This window comes from Rhamphochromis longiceps, linkage group LG16, assembly GCF_057381845.1.
Source record: "Rhamphochromis longiceps isolate RC_006_pf linkage group LG16, R_longiceps_female_GT1.1, whole genome shotgun sequence".
Lineage (NCBI taxonomy): Eukaryota > Metazoa > Chordata > Actinopteri > Cichliformes > Cichlidae > Rhamphochromis > Rhamphochromis longiceps.
The window spans coordinates 27,601,863-27,622,865 of record NC_140572.1 but is presented as its reverse complement, the minus strand read 5'-3'; the positions used below and the strand labels follow the sequence as shown (position 1 = coordinate 27,622,865).

General features: G+C 39.1%; 1 protein-coding gene across 1 annotated transcript; it reads left to right on the top strand.

Annotated features, from left to right (window-relative positions):
- The first annotated feature begins 168 nt into the window (after positions 1-168).
- slc12a8 (solute carrier family 12 member 8) lies at positions 169-20,614 on the top strand. Its single transcript, XM_085385391.1, has 14 exons — positions 169-1,360; positions 1,706-1,846; positions 1,960-2,106; positions 3,954-4,145; positions 4,278-4,509; positions 9,913-10,026; positions 10,221-10,308; positions 12,095-12,182; positions 13,176-13,322; positions 15,080-15,740; positions 15,837-15,934; positions 16,032-16,149; positions 17,934-17,994; positions 18,268-20,614. Exons 2-14 carry the CDS (start codon positions 1,712-1,714, stop codon positions 18,437-18,439), a joined length of 2,253 nt encoding a protein of 750 aa, XP_085241517.1. The 5' UTR covers positions 169-1,360; positions 1,706-1,711; the 3' UTR covers positions 18,440-20,614.
- The last annotated feature ends 389 nt before the right edge of the window (positions 20,615-21,003 follow it).

The following is a 21,003-nucleotide window of genomic DNA, read 5'->3' as shown; positions in this document are numbered from 1 at the left end:
TGAAATTCAAACGTGTTTCAGGAAATAACTCCATAAAAAGGATCAAATCCATGTGGATGCATTTTTCAGCTAATCATTACTAGCATTACCTGCTGCAGGACTTGCCAAAGCAAACACGAGATCCTTGTGCAAATGCCCCAACACATCCCGGAAAGGTGAGCAGTAACCGCATGCCTAAGTTGCCTGCTGGCAGCTGACGTATCCATATGACGAACACGTTGTAATACTGAGAGGATTTAAAGAAAAGTGGGAAAGTGGAATGGATTTATTTTTTCTTTAATTTTTTTTAAAAAAATTACAAGCAGTGGATGAAATGAGATTGTGAAAGGTAAGGTGTCGCTGAGTTAATCTAGCTAAGAAGCTGTTTGAAAGAAGACCGCCACTCACACCAAACTCTATTGAGAAAACTGCCAATTTTAAGACTAGAGCACATCTCGGTTTTCATAATAGCGTATATCACCAGGAGCTTAATTTGAAATTGATTACACTTTCTGATATGCTGTCTTTCCATAAACATAACTATTATTATTGTTATCATTCATTTCAACATTTTGTTTTCTAACTAGGAAACAATGAATTCACATGTTTGTTATAATTCTTCGTTTATTTATCTGGAAACAGAAGCCTCTGAGGTAAAAGCAGTGACGCTAACAACTATTTACTGTTTGTCGCATCGCAGAGGAGCACACCCTGCTGCATCCGGGTGTCCTCAAGCTGCACCTGTTGCTGTTTAACCAGGATAAACAGTGCTATTCTTTCCAAGACGACCGCTACAAATGCCTGTGCTACCGTACTGTTTACTATGCCAGGAAAAACCGTATGCTCCAATCATAGATTATATATCTTCACAATTATGAGTGTTTTGAATGCGGCATGCCAGAATTACCCAGTAACATGCTGTGATATTTCAATTTCTCAGTAGTTTCTGAACGGAAATGTATTAGACTAGTAAGTAAGAAGGAAATCCAGTTTTATCGGATGTTTTAATTGGGATATTATACATGTTTTATCCTCTTATTCCTTTTTCTAGTTTTAAGTCTACACTTTACGATATTTGCCGAGGAAAAATCATATACATGATAGTACATCATTATGTAAAATATGTTTGGGGGTATTTTCTGTTTTGGGGTGGGTTTTTTGTCTTCTCGGGGGATTACTTCTTATAAAATACACGTTTAAGACAGAAATGTTCTAAAATATAAATTAGAATATTTGACAAATCTGTCACAAACGTGTTTAAATTTAAAAATATATTGTTATTTAAAACAAACTGTATTGACTTTTTTTTCCCCCAGATGTGAAATCCTGGACTTTAAACCTCTAAAACTTTTTTTTTATTCAGGAGTGCCGGGAATTAACTGTAAGTTGGAAAATGTGTAAATTTCAAAACTCATAGATAACATTATAATGATATTTTAGCTTTAAAAATGCGGATGGGTTAACCATTATTGAAACTGATTTTTGGTTCTTACCAATATTGTTATTTTAGGGCACAGACCTTACATTGGGTGGTGATGTAATACATTTGTTAAGCACTGTACCTCTAGCATCCAGTAGCTCACTAAGACCATTATTTTGGTACACTATATGTCTTTTAGAGTGAATCTAGTAGTATGTGATCAAAAAAGTTTTTCAATATTAAAATGCAGATTTTATTTTGTTGTTTTACATCCAGCCTGTAAATATAAACACTGTAACTCTCCAGGCTGCAATGGAAACCCTGCCAGCCGGTTGGACGGTGTACACCTGTGAGCAGGAAAGAGCTGAGACAGGCCTGTTGAAGGGAGAATCTGATGATACTAAAGAAAACACACATATTCAAGATCTGTTCCATGAAGATGCAAAGGCAAGATGTTCAGTGTGTCAGCTCAAATGAAACAATTTGTAGGATCATTGCAGGCTGTTGTTAAAGTGACTTCAGATAAGCCAGTGCTGCTACGGTTGTATTTCTGTGTTTAGGGTTTTCAGCAGTCTAATCAGCCATGGTGGAGGATCAAAGTATTTGTGTGGGAGCCGGTGCTTTTTGGCACCTGGGATGGAGTCTTCACCACCTGCATGATCAACATCTTTGGTGTGGTTCTGTTCCTGCGTACTGGCTACCTGGTGGTTAGTAAACAGACTATCTTTCACTTTGTGTATTGTAGGTAATAGAACAGCTAATCCACTTTAAACTCTCCCCACGCTAATAAGATGCTAAAAGGCTGAATTCTGTTAAATGCAACTGCCATAATGGGGCTTTAAATATGAGTCTAATAACCGTGCATGGTGGATACACTGCAGTGGAAAAGGATTTTTCACTTCTTGATTTCTTATTTTTGCGTATTTGTCATGTTTAAATATTTCAGCTCAGACAAAATACCTGAGTGAAAATAAATGCAGTTCTTAAGGGTTTTTTTTTTTTCTCATGGCCCTTTGTGATAAAGTAATTTCCCCTGAACCTAATAACTGGTTGTGCCATCCTTGGTAGTAAGAACTGCAATCAAGCATTTGTGATAACTGGCAATAAGTCTTTGGCATCACTACGGAGGAATTGTTGTCTCAACCTTCTTTTCAGAATTGTTTTAATTCAGCTGCCCTGAATGTTTTTAAGCATGACCGGACATGCTAAAGCATGAATCACACTACCACCACTATGTTTGACTGTTGGTATGAGGTTGTTTTTATGAAATGCTGTGTTAGTTTGACATCAGATGTAACAAGACTCAAGCCTTCCAAAGAGTTCTGCTTTTGTCTTATCAGTCCGCAGAATATTTTTCCATCAAGATTTTTTCTGGCAAACATGAGACGAGCCTTTGTGGTTTTATTGCTCGGCTGTGGTTGGAACTCTTCATGGATGCCATTTTTTGTCCAGTTTTTTTCTTATTGACCTTAAGGCAAGTGAGGCAGTTCTTTAAATGTTGTTCTGGGTTCTTTTGTGACCTCCTGGATGAGTCATCGATGCTCTCTTAGACTAATTGTGGTCAGCTGGCCCCTCCTGACACGGTATACCACTGATCCAAATATCCAAATTATCTGTCTTTGTGGATAATTGCTTTGACCGTGGTTCCACTGGAGTCCCAAATTCACTCCATAAGACTTACAGATGTCAGTGACTTGGTTTCTCATCCGTTCTTGAGTTTCTTTAGATTATGCCAAAGATTATGCCATAATGCTCCAGTTACCACTGTCTATTATTACAATTTATCTGATTATGTGAAACATTTAAGTGTGACAAATATGCAAAACACAGACATCTAGGAAGAGGGTAAATACTTTTCACAGCACTGTAGTAGCAGACTAAAGAATCAAAAATAAATCACTAATCACCAAATTTTATTTTGTATGTTTTCATTTTTATACTTCATAATGGCTTAGCTTCATGTTTGGCTTTCTGCTTTCAGCTCATCCACATTTTTTAGCACAGTTTTTAGCTTCACATATAGTTAAGTATGTGTCATCATGACAATTGATCCAGAACACTGTAATAGCCATGTGTCATCACAGGACACAGCTACAAAGAGACCCAGTGATTGTAATTGCTACATCCGTTTGGCCTTAGCTTGACAGCTAAAATATAGTTTGCTGTGTGGAAAACAGGGTTTCTCTTTCAGAGAGAGACGCATCTTATCAGAAATGTCTGAGCAAATAAAATAAAAAAGTGCTGGTCCACCACACCTGTATAGCATCTGCATGTCTCTTTTTTTCTATTAGATAGAACACTGTAAACAAATACAAGGAGGAGAAAAGAGGAGTGATTAAAAAAATGCGAGAGAATGGTGAAGATAGGATTATTTAAATGAACTGAATACAAAGCACTAAACAGAGCAGGATGTCATGTGCAGAAGATGTGTACAATACAGGTGGTATATTGGCCCAAATATATCCAGTTCACAACTGCAGATGCATATTGTGGTGTAGTTTGTGCAGTGATCACTCTGTACTTTGGATCTTTGCTGTTTCCTAACATTATCCAGGGGAACACAGGAGTGCTGCTTGGGATGGTTCTCGTCTCCATGGTTGTGTTGGTTGCTTTAGTGACAGTTATGTCAGGAATCGGAGTGTCTGAACACTGTGGTGTTGGGAGTGGAGGAATCTACTCCATGATCTCTACCATCCTAGGGGGAAGGGTCGGGGGCACTGTTGGCCTCCTTTATGTGTTTGGGCAGGTGAGTGAATTTGAACACCGCTAAAATTGTTTGTTTGTAATATTTTATCCCTTAAGAAAATCATGGAATGCACAAACTGAATTTCCTTCCTTCTATCTCGTGTCACTATTAATGCTCTCTACCACTCTGCAGTGCGTCGCTGGGGCGATGTACATCACGGGGTTCTCCGAGTCAGTGGCAGAACTGCTGGGTCTTCAGACTCAGTGGGCGGTGCGCTGCATGTCAGCAGCAGTGCTGCTAGGTCTGCTTGGAATCAACTTGGCTGGTGTCAAGTGGATTGTCAGACTTCAGCTGCTCCTCCTGGCTGTTCTGGCCATCTCTACCCTGGACTTTGTCATTGGCACATTCACACACCTTGACCCAGGTAACGACCATCACTATGATCACAATGAAAACGAGAAACAAAAAAAAAATCAACAATCGGTTACTGTATCAAAAACGAGAGACAGTCACAGTTATAGTTACATTTTTTCATGCATTAGGAAGATTTGTGGGGAAATTAGGAGGCTAGGATGGCTGCTGGTCAGAAGTAGTTGTAGTAGAGTCTTTAATTTGACTCTTAATTTCTGTAAAAATCCAACATGGCTTTTAAGTATTGTTTGCTGTTAATAAACACCTACTATATATTATTTGATACATACAATTTTTTGTGAGTTTTTGAGACTCACACATCATCAGTGTCATTTTTCCCCCACCCTGAAAAACACCTAAATAAATTGCACAATACATTTTTAAGCAATTTGAAAAAATACCAGATGCAAGAAATACGATGCAGACTAAAATTCATGTGTGGAAATTAAAATTTAATTAATTATTTTTAAAGAAATTTGTTAAATAGCTCAATAAATTCAGAATCTTCTGGCAATTATGTGATGATTCAGGCTTTAAAGATTTAAAAAGCATTAGTACACAGAACATCTAGAGCTGAAGCTGCCTTTGACTCTTTGAGTGTTTGAGTACCAGATCTCTAGTAGAATATAAAGAGAAGCCTGGCTCATGTTGCAGGGAACACTAGTGTTTCCAGTTATAAATACCAATACTTTATTATGCTGTATTTGTTTTTTTTATATCTCATTCTCCATAACTCACTATTAAATTTTCGGGTGGGGGGGGGGCTTCCAAAGAGGCAGTGTGATGGAAGGAGTGTGGGGACCTGTTGTGACCTGTTTTAGTCAGTGGGTGTAGCTGCAGTATCACTTATTTTACTTATTTTACAGACATTCCTCTGTCCATTAACCTGTTTATTTCTTTCACACTTTAGCGATTAGTTAATGTGTATTGTTATGTTGTATTTTGAGATTTTAAGTTTGAAAATTATTATTTTTTTTTTTTAATTTTATTATTATTGTGAGTATTTTTTTTGGGTGCGGTGGAGGGGGTCTTTTTTTGTTGACCTCCAGGAAGTCCTTCCCTACATTTCCTGTTCTCACTGATTATCAACTTCCTGCCGAGTAGGAAGAAAAAAGTGTTCCAGGAGTCAAATCAGTCTTTGAACAACACATTTCACACAAGACCCAAGAGTTCTCACACACATGATAAAACATTCATACATTTTTTTTAAAACGGAGAGATTACCTTACCTGTCTTGTTAGTTTTTGTTGGATTTAGCTCGACTACTTCAGGTGAAATTAAAACCAGACTGCCTACTGCTCTACACCTCCCAACTCCCAGTCTTGTTTAAAGCACACTTGGTAGAGACCAGTTTTCAGCCCTTAAGATCTGTACAACCAGCCATAATGACCACTCCAGATTTTTCCAATTAAGAACAGCTCTGTGTGTGTTTTGGTGACCTAATGGTTGGCAGAGGACCAGCAGGTCTCCATGCTAGCTGAAACGGCCCAGATTAACATGAACTCACTGAACACTGAGACACATCCTGGAGGAAAGGAGCCACCGCCAAAAGCATGTGGTCATAGTTTGATAACATGTCCCCAATTTTCACACGCCATTGTGTAGCTCTATCACAGCTTAGGCATGTCTGGTTAACCACATATTCCATCAAAATTTCACTTTCTATGGACATGATTGCTAATATGTTTGGCAGATATTGCCTTTGTAAACACTGCAATCAGTATTTTCCACCTCTGTCATGATCAGAAAGGCAAAGTTTAGAGTTCACAGATTGTCAATCAGCAGAAAATTATCAGAGTTGGTTTTAATTCTAATGTTTTGCCCCTGTAATGTTTCACTAACTTTTATCCCTAGCAACAAAAATCACAGATATCGGGTGCTGGCTTTGACCATCCCATGTTAATTGTTAGTAATCATTAAGATGAATTTAGGAGTGTTTCTATCTATTTAAGTATCTATGTATATGAACTCTTGACTTACAAACCTGGTTTTCCCATTCACTAAAATGTCAAAGAAGTGGATTGCAGCAAGTCCTTTTTGCAGCACTGTAAGAGTTGGAGTTAAAATTAAAGTGTTGCATAACTGCAGCATGTAACATAGTCCTGAATAGTTCACAAGTCTGTAAGCACAGTAAATTATTCTGACAGTAATGCCGCCCATGTATTGTCTCTGCAACCAAACAGTTTAACCACAAACCCTTCTGATTGTGGTGCATCGTTGAATTACGCTCTGACACGCCTCACCCTGTCCTTATACTTGAAGTCTATTCCCCACAGAAAAGGAAGCCATAATGTGCTCCTTGGGTCTGGGGTTTAGGGTGTTAACCAGACTCACCCACATTTTTGGAAAATGACAAAGAGAGAGAGCCGGAACTGAGATCTGAAGCCTGCTGCTACTCCAGAGACCACCACATCATCTCTCCCTGTGATTCTTACTATAATATATAGTTCTCGATCATCCCAGCAGGACCACCTCTGTAAACTCACAGCCTATGCAACATGCACAGCAATTTATGTAAGTTAGTGTGGGAGTGTAAGAGGTCATTCAGACTGAGGGAGAGGCCTCAGATGTTCATGTAATCTAACTACACATTCAGAGGCATGGTCAACTCAGAAATGAGCCCCACTCTGCCTGTAAACTTGCTCGATACAGAATAAGTAAACTGGAATGAAGACATTCTTGCCTTAGCTCGAGCTGGAAACATAGTAAATAGGCTTATAAAGCTCTACATCTCTACAAAATGCTATGGATCAAATTGAAGACGTGTCAGGACAAGTCTTCTAGCTGTGTATTAAAAAGGATCATCAGCCTAGTGGGAGTTACCTTCTGATTCAGTATTATATATTGGATTCTTTGATGAATAAATATTAGGGGTAATAATGGTTGCTTGCACGCTGCAAACTTCATAAAGAAGGCCCCACATAAAGCAAGCAATTGTCAGTTAATTATGGTAATTAGATGACTTTACTTATTTGGAAACTGGGAAAGCTCCGGGGTATAATATTATATATTGTGGACATCTATGGTCAAAGTTTCCTTCATACACATTTTAATATTACTTTTACAATACTATGCAAAAGTCTTGAGTCACCTCTTATGGATAAATAGGTGGATGGTCTTGAGAAATAGTTCTCCAGGTTTTCTAAAGGACTTTTAGAGTTGTTCTTCAGAGATTTCATTGCTTTTTCACTCATATTTAGTCCAGTCCTTGTGCCTGACCATTTTCAGAAGAATGATTTAACACGGACCTTGTAGGAAATGGTTTCAGTGGAAGGGCAGCTGTCAAGAAGTCATTTTTTTTTTAAGGAAAAGAAATGGGGAAGAAAGGCTAAAGTATGCAAAATTGCACAAGAACTGGATTTATGTGTGAAACCTGAATCCAAATGTGAAATCTTTGGTTGAAATCATTATGGGCATGTTTAGAGGAGGTCAGGAGAGATGAACAACAGTGAGTGTCTACAGCCATCTGTAAAACACAGAGGAGGCTCTGTCATAGTTTGGGTCTTTATTTCAGGTAGTGGTGTTGAGGATCTTGTAGATACATAATTAACGAATGCAGAAAAGTACCATCAGATTTTTAATCCACCTTGTTTAAAGCTTCTGCTTGGCAACTTCATTTTTCAACTTGGCAGTGATGTCAAACACACTGCCAATACAACCAAAGTAATACACAATGGCTTAAACGGGGTCTCTGGATCTTGTGTGAAGTCTTATGATGCTGTAGTTTTTAAAATGAGGTGTAGTTTGCAACAGGGCCCAACACAAATCTTTGCCAGCCTATCATTGTTATTATTCCTAGAGAAAATGAGGGGGACAATTTGCAGTGAATGTAGTACATATAAGGATTTTATATTAAAGTGTAATGAATATGTGAATGCTCCAAAATAAGTACTTGGAGGGCTTAGCCGTGAGAGCTGGCAGAGTTGAGCCCACTTGGATGTTGGACTATGATGTTGTAATATGGGTGGGGTGCTCTTGATGCAGTTTGACACTGGCTGCCCTGGGTTTGTTAGATCATGATTGTTTGGATAGAGGGCGATCCTAGTGGGTCACAAAGTGAACGGGAGTTTTTTTTTAGCTTTTTTGACCTCATTAAACGCATATGCTAGAGATCATACAAAGCTGGAACAGAGAGTGTATCCAGGCCTTTTCTTTTGGCCTTTTGTAAAACAAAAGGAAAAAAATGAGCATTCTTTTCTCTCTCTCTCTCTCTCTATGTGTCTCTCCCTTTCTCGCTCTTTCCTCCCGCTCTCTGTCTCCCTCTCTTGCTCACTTTCATTCTTTCTCCCAAACTTGGAAGCTGCTGAGCTTCTGAAAAGGGTGGTAACTTCCTTTTGGATAAACATGTCATTAATCTGAGAGAACACATTCTTTCCCATCACAAGATAACCAAGTGGGAAATGTCCGGTTTTGTAACATAGGCGGGTCCTTCAGACTGCGTAGTTTAAATGGCCGCCTTCACACATTCAGCAAACTGACTTGACCTAGAGCCATCCCGGCATGTCTTTAGTCTGTAGATTTGAAAGGTGTCACCGGTTGTTGTTGCCATTTATTTTGACTGAAATAGTCTTTGCAGCATTTATTTACTTGGTGTTATATTGCTGACTATGATGCAGATGTTGTTGAGTTATGGAGGGCTCTAATGACTATGCAAATGTAATGCTGTACTGTTCAAACACCTGGTATATAGTGCTCTATGTTTTTCCTTTCTGTATGCTGTGATTTCTTATACAGTTGATCTAATTTTCTGCACAAAGCGTAGCTTAAAAAGTCAGGAAAAGGCCAAATATGGTGACTGCTTATTAATCTAAGAACACATTATTAATCAATTTGTGAGAGTGATGTGTTTTAAAATCATAAGGTAACTGCTGGCCCTATGTAGCAGCTACAAACATTTTAAGATTGGACTAGACTGCAACATTTGTTGGGTTGTATTAATAGGAAGTGAGAAATAGAAACTCATTATTATAATTGTTCCTTAAACATGTTAAAGAAGCAAATGTTTCTTCTTCTTTATTTTTAAACCAGTTTATTCCCTTATGCACTAGAGAAATAACCATCATTATTCCAGGTGGAGCTGCTATGTGTCCCTTCATGAACTGATTTCAAACAGATGAATGTTACATAAGATAGAAAGTTAAGTATTCTTGTTATGAGTCATTTACAGCCTGGGATTGTGTGTTTGTTGCCTAAAATATTGATACATAAGTAAAAGCCTAACAGAGAGCTGACTTTTCATGTCTAAAGAAAGACCTGAAACTAATTTTCATACCTCTAGCTAATGGAGTTTGCATAGTTTCTTCCTCCTTCATCATCATTTAATGTTCACAACTGTTTACTCAGTGAAGAAATGCTGGTAATTCTCACATGCCTTTCTGTATTGATGTGCTTTATGTGAGTTTGTCTCCACTTTCAGAGCACGGTTTCATTGGTTATTCAGCTGGGCTGCTCAGTAGCAACACTATGCCAGATTATACCACTGGGGAAAACTTCTTTACAGTATTTGGGGTTTTCTTCCCTGCTGCTACAGGTGAGTAGATCCTCAACAACTTCTTTTAGATTTCTGTATTTCACACAAAAAGAAAATCCCAGAATAGGAAAAGCATGCAAACATTCAAATCCTGCTTATCATTCTTTGCTTCATATGCAATGTAAAAATGAAGTTTGCGTTGACAAGCACCTTGTGTACATTTTGTGGTTTGCCCATCTTTGTGTGTGTTGTAGGGGTTATGGCAGGCTTCAACATGAGCTCAGACCTTCAGCGACCTGAGCACAACATCCCCGTGGGAACACTAGCAGCTGTCTTCACCTCGTACGACAACCCCCCAAATCCACTAAAACATACACATATCTATACAGTGCTGTCAAACAGTATTTACCCTCTGCACAAGTTCTTGTTTTTTCCATATCTATCAAATTCACATTTAAATGTTTCAGATCATCAAACAAAGTTTAACATTAGGCAAAAATAGCCTGAGTAAATATACATGCAGTTCAATCCTACCTGCCCTGTGTGAAAAAGTAATTTCCCAATAAACCCAGTAGTTGGTTGTGTCATCCTTAGTTGCAATAACTGCAATCAAGCATTTGTGATAACTGGCAGAACTTGCAGAACTGCTGTGATTCAACAACATTGGAGTGTTTTTGGGGTACAAATGGATTGTATAAGGTTATGTCAAAGCATTTCAATTGGATAGAAGTCAAAACTTTGGGTAGACCTCTCCACAACTTTCATTTTTGTCTTGTGAGACATTAAGAAGGTGGACTTGCTGGTGTGTTTTGGATCATTGTCCTGCTGCCTAACACAAGTGTGTGTGCGCTTTAGTGCACGAACTGACGAACTGATGGCCGGACATTCTCCTTCAGGATTTTCTGGTAGAGAGCACAATTCATAGAGTGATGAACTACAGAAGCCATCGAGGTCCTGAAACAACAAAGCAGCCCCAAACCATCACACTACCACCACCGTGTTTGGCTGTTGTTCATGGGAAAGGCGACTCAAACCTTCCAAAATATTATACTTTTGTTTTCATCACTCCACAGAAAATTTTCTCCAAAGTCTTGGAGATCATGATTTTTGGCAAATGTGAGACAAGCCTTTGTGTTCTATTTGGCCAGCAGTGGTGTTCTTATTGTTGAATCATAAACACTGACCATGACTAGGCGAGTGAGGCCTGAAGTTTTTTAGATGTTGTTCTGGGTTGTTTTATGACCACCTGGATGAGTCGTTGATGAGATCTCAGAGTAATTGTAGTAGGTCCACCTCTTCTGGGAAGATGCACCACTGTTCTCAGTTTTCTGCAGTTGTGGATAACGGCTCTCTCTGTGGTTCACCGGAGAACCACAGACAGTCTTAGAAAATGACTTTGAAACTCTTTCTGGATGAACAGATGTCGCCGACTTCGTTTCTCATTTGTTCTTGAGTTTCTTTAGCTCGTGGCATGATGTGCTGCTTTTTGAGATCTTTTAATCTAATTCATTTTGCCTATTGAATTTGATCTCAACTTTCCAAAAAATGTGGTTAATCACAGGTAATTCTTGATTTAAGAGGGGGGACAATTATTTTTGCACACACAGCCAGGTAGGTTTGGCTTGCTTTTTCTTCTTAATAAATAAAATCATCATTTAAAAACTGCAATTTGTATTTACTTTGATTATCTTTTTCTAATATTAAAACTTGTTTGATGATCTGAAACACTGAGATTTGATAAATGTGAAAAAGCAACAACTCAGGAAGGGGTGAGAAATACTCTTTAGTGGCACTGTATACTTACATACAAAAACAATGGAAAAATTTACACACCACAGTACGCAATACTTAAACTAGATTAACTATGACTACAGTGATTGTACATTAAGAAATAGAAAGTACAGGAAAACCCTTTGATAGATTCGGTGGATTGATCTTTCAGAAAGGTTTAATCCTATAAGTTTAGATTTTACTCTTGTGGTTTTCTCAGTACACTGAGTGGGTTTTTCTTTTCCATTCACTGGAAAACAAAAGTAACCCGCTCTAAAAACACATCGCTATCAGACATTCACTTGTTGTGACTCAATAGTTGTTAGTAATTCTGCGCTGTACTTTTGGTGACCCACAGGTGGTTCCTGTATCTGGTCTTTGTCTTTCTCCTGGGGGCCATCTGCACCAGAGAAGCTCTACGCTGTGATTTCTTGATAGCTGAAAAGGTAAACTCCTCTCTGTGTTTCCATTCGGCTTTGTGAGGGGGGGCCTTCCAACAAAAGGGGAGAGGTAAGGGGACTTCCCATGGTGTCTCACTATGTTAGTGGTGTGGTTAGTTTGTGTTCTGACTATATAATACTGCATAGCAACATTATATTCATATTATATTCAAATGTGGAAATAATTATCAATTTTAGACTTAGAAGTGGGGATTTTTGGGAGGGGGGGTGGCAGCAATAATTTTCAAAAGTTGGGGGAGGATTACCACTGTGTCGTCTAGTCTATCAACCATAAGTGTTTCAGAACTGGGAGGACCACTTGCTATAGTGCTAAAAGATTTAGTCTTATTTTTGCTTAATGTAGAAAATGTGCAGCTTAATATTTCAGGTTTTTCAGGATAGGAATATGTTGGGCATGCAGATCCCCCCGTTTAGCACCTCTTTTTCCACAGAGCCATGCCACCGTCACATGTGCAGTTGGTGGTTTGGCATTGTCTGACCAAAAAAAGCAAAGTCTTCTCTTGCCTTCCCTGTTGCAATAACATGTGTTTCGCCAAAGCCTCCACTATACAGCTTTAATAGGCCTTTGATGCCTTGTGCACTGTGCACTTCTAACAAATCGGTCATATACAGTGTTTTGTTTTGAGGACAGGGAATGAGAAATCAATGCATAAATTGTCTTCAGAAAGTGTTGCCCAGCTCCAAACAAATAAACTGATCATTTGTCTCTTGGTGTAGCAAACATTCAGCATAGCATTACTGCAAAATGGTAAAAATCTCAAATTCATTATAAAATGATCGCACATGAGTTAGACGTTTTAATAAAATACGACCATTAGATGTTGCTTTGACCAAGTCCTTGACTTGCCCATCAGTGGTGATTTCTCATTGTTTTTATAAGGGGCTGGCTGTAGCGGAACTGGATTGGGCGTAACTGTTGTGAGCTCTCATCCCCACCCATCCTTTTTCACCCTCTGTTTGTTTTCCTTCTTCCTCCAGGTCTCCTTGGTGGGTTTCCTCTTTCTGCTGGGCCTCTACATCTCCTCCCTGGCTTCCTGCATGGGCGGCCTGTATGGAGCACCCAGGATCCTTCAGTGCATCGCCCAGGAGAGGGTCATTCCCTGTCTGGCCTTTTTGGGAAGAGGGGTGGGTGGATAGAGCCATGAAGGGAGGAATGTGTGAACTGAAAACTATTAGCTAGAGTGTTTTTGATGTCAATTGATATTACTGAGGTGTATTCATCAGCTACTAAATTCCCTTACATGCAGAATAACGTCCAATACTATGACATCTAAAACTGATGCTTGCCTTACTTGGAATGAAAAAGGATTCACCAAAAAGACTCATCATTAAAGGATGATTTATGAGTCTAAGGATTGGTTTTCAGTGTCAGTGTGCATATCGTGGGGGAGGATGAACTTGAGAGTAGCTTGAAGTCACCATAACTAGTCAAAGATTAATTTCAGGGTGCTAGTTGATTAAAACAGATATCTGCAGACTGAATTAAAATGAGGGCATCATCATTCTGTATATCTTCACACCACATGTAGACACAAAATGACTGTGAATAAGTTTGACACAGTGAAATTCCCCTAGAACTGAACTATAACAAATTGCATTTTGACTGCAGTACTCTGTAACTGCATGCTTACTGTATTATTCTGTGAATCAAATACAAGTTGTATAGAGTAATTGGGATTGAAGTTGGATTCTCTGATTGCCCAAAGTAACACACACATACATTGTAAATGAATAAGTGTGCTAAGTCTGGCTCTAAAGGGGGCTGTGGTGTATGGATTCAGAAGGACACGGTCACAGGTCTGCCTAATTATAGAGCAAGCACTCCACAGAAGTGAGTGGACTGACTTTATTGCATCAAAGAGTTACGACACATTGCTGCAAAACACATGCACACATAGTCACGTTAACAACCTGACCTCTTCCACCCCAGTTTTCCTCAGACTTCTCTGGATGGCAGCAGTATCTGACCTCTCTCAGCAGGCTGGAATGAGGCCCTAGACATCTTGGCCCAAATCAAAGCCCCAGAACAAACGCAGGAAGGGAGACGGGCAGGGCCCTGCTCCGCTGTATGCTCTGGAGGCCCTCCAGCACACAGCAGTGCTCCTTAAACAGTGAGATAGGACCTGGGAAATAAAAGCAAACTAGTTAACAAACCACATGTTAAAGCCATTTTTCCATTTTGAGAAAAGCAATTATTGTTGGGGGCATTGTTTTATTCCATTCATTTAATTGTGAATGCTGAACACTATTTAAGTTGTAAACACAAACATATTCTTTATTTATGCAGTGTGTGTTTGATTTAATTAAATGTAATGTAGGCATACTCATGGAAAAATAGCACCAGAACCTTTCTAAAAGTCGAAATAGCTTTCTCATGGGCGTCACAGCTATCTCATGTCAGACTGGCCAGAAGAAGTCCAGATGAAGTCATAGGAAGATTTTGTGTAATGGATTTTTTTTTATTTACTCAATACGACCCACTTTTTTCAAGCTATAAAGCTTACATTTGTCAGCAACATGAATAAGTAATCATCTGATTGTTACTTGTTGGTAAATCAAACACTGAACATGAACTTTTGAAAACTCAGTGGACAACAGCAGGAAAAGATCACTCATCGGTGTTTTATTTAACTCAGATTCAGCTTTATGTTCGTTTTCATTGTGTCTCTGTTCCTCTGGATTGGTGTTTTCCCCCCTTTGCTCAAAACTAACATCGATTTTACTTGGCAAAGGGTTAGCTGTGGCAAATGTACAAAATCCCAGGAAGAATAAGACATTTTTCTTTGTCACACAAATTGTGTTGAGTTAGAGGCACACAATACGTGCATTTGGTACATTGTAACAGGAATCGCTAATATCGTGTGACCTTTTCTCCCTGACAGAAAGGCCCAAACAAGACCCCGGTGGCGGCTATCTTTCTGACGAGCCTGGTGACAATGGCCTTCATTTTCATCGGCCAAGTCAACGTACTGGCGCCCATCGTCACCATCAACTTCATGCTCACCTACAGCTTTGTCGACTACTCCTACTTCAGCGTGGCCATGACCTCCCACCTTCAGAATAAAGATAAGAGGGACACCGCCATAGTGGGCAAAAGAAACCAGCGCAGGTCCACCAGGCACAGCAGCACGTCACTGATTCAAGCCAATCTTCCAAACTATGGCAGTGATGGCGGGAGTCCGCAGAGTAAAGGCACTCTGCTGGAGTTCACTAGGGACATGGACCAGATATTTCCACCTGTTTCAAATGTGGACTCTGCAGCTGAGAAGACCTCCTGCATGCAAGACATGTACAACACATCCAAGAACAGAAAGGCTACTGCTAAGCAGAAGCTAATGGACAGCTTTGGTTTGGACTCGAACTCCAGTGTTTCCTCAGAAGAGAAAGAAGAGGGGACAAGTTCTGCTTCACTAGCAGAGGAAGACCAGGGGCCGGGTGGAGGAGGAGAGCTCAAGGCTGGAGAGGAGCCTCAAATCACGGGCTATAAAGATATTGGTCACGTTGAGCAGGATTTGCCTGCTGAGACTCACAATTACAGCACAGGTGATCAGATTTACCTATCAAACATTAGAATAGATTAAGGTATATACTGTATCATAGAAGCTACCTACCTGTTTGACCCTTTCTTAAATCTTTCAGGCACTGGAGATAAAGCAGAACACCAAAGCTTTGAAATCCAACCCAAGCACAATTCCTTCTATGCAAAGTTGTGTAACCGCTGGATCGCTCTCATTGGGGTATGACAGACATTTGCTGTACAATATTTTGATTTTGTTCTCATGGCTTTCTTGATAGTTTTGGAATAATGTGAACGTATCCTTTGTTTTCTTTCAGGCATTGAGCTCCATATTGATTATGTTTGTTATTCAATGGGTTTATGCCTTAACAAACATAATATTTGCCTTGCTGCTCTTCTTCTACATCGGGAAAACAAGTCCTGGACTACCAAGAGGTGATTTCCACATGTTTATTTTCTTTTTAGAAGAACTAAGTGGATTCAGGATAAATTCATCTCCACTTAATATTTGTACTTGATCTTGAAACTTCAGAGATTAAAGTGCTTTTTTGAGCGCTTCATAGACTAAAATTATAAATTATTGTATTATTAAAAAATAAACATGAATACAAGCATAATGAGTCGTATGAGGAAAACAAAGCACAAAAAGAACAAAAGACACCAAAGTGGGGAAAAAAGGATTTAATCTTGATACCTAATGGCAGTTAGGGTGACAATGCTAGCGTGTAGACATTTGTGTGTTCCTCCAGGGACATACTTCCCTAGACTATCACTGACCCACCATCCAACCCCTCAGGCTAAATGATGCTACAGGCAAACATAATGTTCTCCACAACTTCTCCAGAGTCTTTCACGTCTGTCACATGTGTTCGGGCAGAATTTGCTCGATTGGTGGTTCTGCCAATTCTGGTATTCTATGGCAATTGCTAATTGGTCTCCAGAGTGCCAGACACTGAACACAGGGTACACTAGATGATGTCGACCCCTTAGGCCACCCTCATAAAGTCTCTTTCTGATTGTTTGGTCAGAAACATTCACAATACTGGCCTGCTGGAGGTAATTTTGTAGGGCTCTGGCAGTGCTCATCTTGGTCCTCCGTGCACAAAAAAATACATGCGTCCTACTGATTGGTTAAGGATCTTTTACAGCCCTGTTCAGCTCTCCTATAGTAACTGCCTGTCTTCTGAAATCTCCTTCATGCTCTTGAGACTGTGCTGGGAAACAGTGGACTGGACAATCTCTCCAGGTATCACCTCATGCTGTCAGTGGTGACAAATTCAAAACGTGGAAAAAAAACCCTCCTTTTAATTTCATTAACACCAAAGCAGCTGAAACTGGTTAACAACACCCTCTGCTACTTAACTGACCTGATCAATATCCCAGACGTTTAGCAGACTTGATGCTATACTCAGATTAAAAAGTGTTCCTTTAATTTTTTTTTGAGCAGTGTACATACTGGAAGAATAGTAAGAATAGCTGATTTAAAGGGAACCAAATAACTTTTCCTGTATCTTGAGTTGTTTAATAAGGCCTTTGAAATATTTTTTAAAAATATTTTAAAGCTGTAGTCTTATTTAAAGACTTATGTCACTCTTTAAAGGAAGTGAAGCACTGAAATAATTTCCATTCATCATTTATCTAAAGTAAAAGCAATCTATAAGTAATGTGTTACAAAACTGAACTTGCTGATCCTGTATTTATTTAATTATTTTGGGGGGGATTGTGTGTCATTCGATCGTTGACTTTTATTTCATTATGTGCAACCAAATCCTTCCTAAACTGCAATCTCACATTTACTGATTTAGATTTGGTTACCATACCATATGTCGTTACGTGACCCAGTAGCATAGTCGGCTGGGAGGTTCACTTGCAGCCTCTTTGCCTGGCAGCTGTTGTGGCTTAGGATTTCTTGAATAGCTGGATGTGACACCCTGCATCTGTGCAATAAACTCACCACATCAGTACGTGCCTCAGCCGTCTGACTCACGACATTTTTGAACACAAGCGTCAAACAAGTGTCAGACATTTGTTCCACAAATGGAGATGTTGCCAATGGCACAGCGCAGTTACTACCTCCTGTGTAGTGGCAGAGCTTCAGATACTCACAGCAGAAAAAGGTGTAAAATTTTAGCAACATTGAATGCAAAATTATTACAGCAGAAAATTATGTATTTCTTCCTGGTAGAAACGTAACGGTCTGGATTTTGATTAATTTGCAGGAATTGCAGCTCAGTTCAGCTTTTTCACGTGGTTCAAATCAACACTGAGTAGCATTTGCAGGTATTTATGATTTTATTTATGCACTGAAAAATCTTGCATCATTGATGTCTATTAAATAATGAAGAAGCCAATTTGAGTTTTATATGTGAGTTTAATTTGCTAAGAGTTATTTCTATGGCTGAACCATAATCCGACAGTGCTTTTATTATAAAATTGCAATGAAATCGAAAACCTCATAAGTTTTAAACTGTAAATGGTGTTGATTTCAGTTTTTGATTATTTTCTACATCGTTACGCCTGAAATTAATTTTTCTGTGTATTCTTCTCTTTCAGTAGAAAAGCATCACCCCGGGATGAGATCGTAGTGACGCCCTCTTTGTCTGGGACTCTGGGGCTGAAAACCAAGCAGCTGACGGAGGAAAATGCTGACTTTGCCTCTCGTCACCGCTGTCATCAATCGTCGTTCATCAGGGCCGACAATATGGTCCAACCACCATTTCACTGACCGAATTAAACACTGCCTCAGTTATGCGTCGCAGCTGACAGCCTGAATACCACATTTTCTGCCTCAAACGGTGTCTCATGTTGCACTACGGGCAGAATACTGCTCACATGTTAAGAATCTCAGTGGCTCGAATTGTTTTCCTGTGGTGGTTCAAGGAAATCAAAGCTTTGCACAAAGGTTATGTGGAAGAATAAGATACATCAGAGAAAGGCGATAGCTAAAATGTGCAGGTTTTCATGCAAACAGACAAATGCAGAGATTTATTATTTCCTCTTAATATAAACTTCAACTTTAACTCTTTCATTTTCAACTGGGTTTTTTTTTGTTTGTTTTTTTTTGCCGTTCCATTACTCTAAAATGGCCTTTTAAAATGCAAAACTTTTAAAACATAGTGTATAGTTTATAGATGACAAATACTTTATCTTATATATGGGACTTTTTTTTGTCACAGCTGTTGAAATAATAATAATAGCAATAATGAAAAGCTAATCTCTGCCCCAATAACCTGTCCAGTTAGTGGTCCAGAGGTTGGTGAGGATGATTGATAATCCACAATCACTTTATTCAGTATGTTGCTGTCACAAACTCTGGTGCTGCTAACCCAGCAGAGCACAGCAAAGTACTTTACACTCACTACAGCTCATTGATAGAATATCTCTATCATTTTGCTGCATACACAGAACAAGGAGCTGTGTGGGCTGTAAAACTGCAAAAGTCTTCTATAAATGCCGATCTATTTCCAATCAAACCTAAAGCTAATTTCAGCTGCTCCCTTCTCATAAGGGATTGCCATAGTGATTAGCTCCATGTGTTTTTATTTGACAGTTTTACGCTGGATGCTCTTCCTGCCAGGATCTTGATCGGCCTTAGTAACCCATGCCACGAAGCTCTCGGTGGACAGTTTTTGTGCTGATGTTAAGAAGTTTGGAGCTCTGCAGTCACTGAGTCTGTAAGGCGTCGGCGACTTTCATGCCCTTCACACCTCAGAACGCAGTAACCCTGCTCTTACCTTGCATGGTCTACCACTATGTGCCTGAATTGTTTTAGCTCCTAAATGCTTTTGCTTTGCAATAATAATATTGAGACATTTTACAAAGTACTTGTTGTGATAGTGATATCTATTACGCTACCATACTCAAATTCAGAGAGCTCTTTACAATCAGTTTTTTTGAAAAAAATGTTTTTAAAGGTAGACTGCATGGATAGGTGCTTGGTGTTATACACCTGTGACAATGGGACTAAAAATACTTGAATTCCAAGTCTGTATAATGTGTTCATAGCAAGTATCAAATAATGAGGTTTTTTTTCCCATGTGTGTAAAGCACTTTAACAGCTCTCCTGGTTAAAAAAAGAAAGAAACAAAAACCTTTGAAGACACTATATGGTGTGAATTAAATGCATGTTAAATGTTTTTGGGGTGTGTTTTTTTTCAGTTACAAGTATGATCTGGAAGTATCACAAAGTTCAAGAGTCAGTGTTTGAGCAAAGCTGTGAAAACCACTTCCTCTTATCCTGTTTCTGTGAAAGCAACGGCCCGCCAGCAGGCACACAAGCCTGTAAACCTACTGATTACTTATTTTCTTATCACTGGGCTGAGCTGTAGAAGGGTTGGTGTGCTTTGTGCCTTTGCAGTGACTAAGAAGAAACCCTGTGCGGTTGGAAAAGTTAGTGACTTTCAGTTGATGCACAATGGCTTGAAATGTGAGCAGTGGGAATTAAATACACGATGGAGACAGGACTAAACTCTACTCACTTTTGGACCTACAGGATGTTTGGGCTTTGTGTCATGCAGGAATGAGATTAGAGCATAATGTCTGCAGAAGATAAAAAAATAATAATAATATTGTGGTTTGGTGAAAGTGCATTAAATTACAATCTTTCATTTGTTTGCTTGCTTTGTTTGCACCAACCACCAAAGTCACTGAAGCAAAAGTTCCAACAATGTGTGTTGCACAGCACTGGTTTGAGAGGCTGATTATGTTTACAATCAGTTATGTGTCAAGACAAATTTATGCATGTTTCTCTCTTTTTTTTTTTTTTTTTTGTTGCTTAATAGCCTAAAAATGAACAAATGAACTGCAGAATAGTACATATTAATTACAGTTTCCCTTGGAATAAAATGTGCTATAAATAATGTTTGTCACCTAAAGAGTTATCTGTTATTCTACCCATAAAACGAACTCCAATTCCCCCAGATGTTCCTCTGATCCCAACCAGAGCACATGAACGTCTGCCCGGTAGTTCAGTCTGGCTCTACCTAAAATAGAAATATTTAATGTCTGGAAAAGTGGAATGTGCTGTGGATATGTATATACAAGCTCATTCTAAAGCTTGACAATGACTACAAACATACAGTCTGAGTCACAAAAGAGTAACTAAGCAGTAAACATGAAGACCAAGGATTCTTGCAGCAGATGGACTGACCTACTGAGAGAATTCTACGTGATTTTTTCACTTTTTTAAAACCTGCTGTGACGTGATTGCACTAACAGAAAACTGGAAAGCCAACATATGAGGGTTTTGAATGATGAAAAGAAAAGTTCCGTGGGGAAATAAATCGCAAG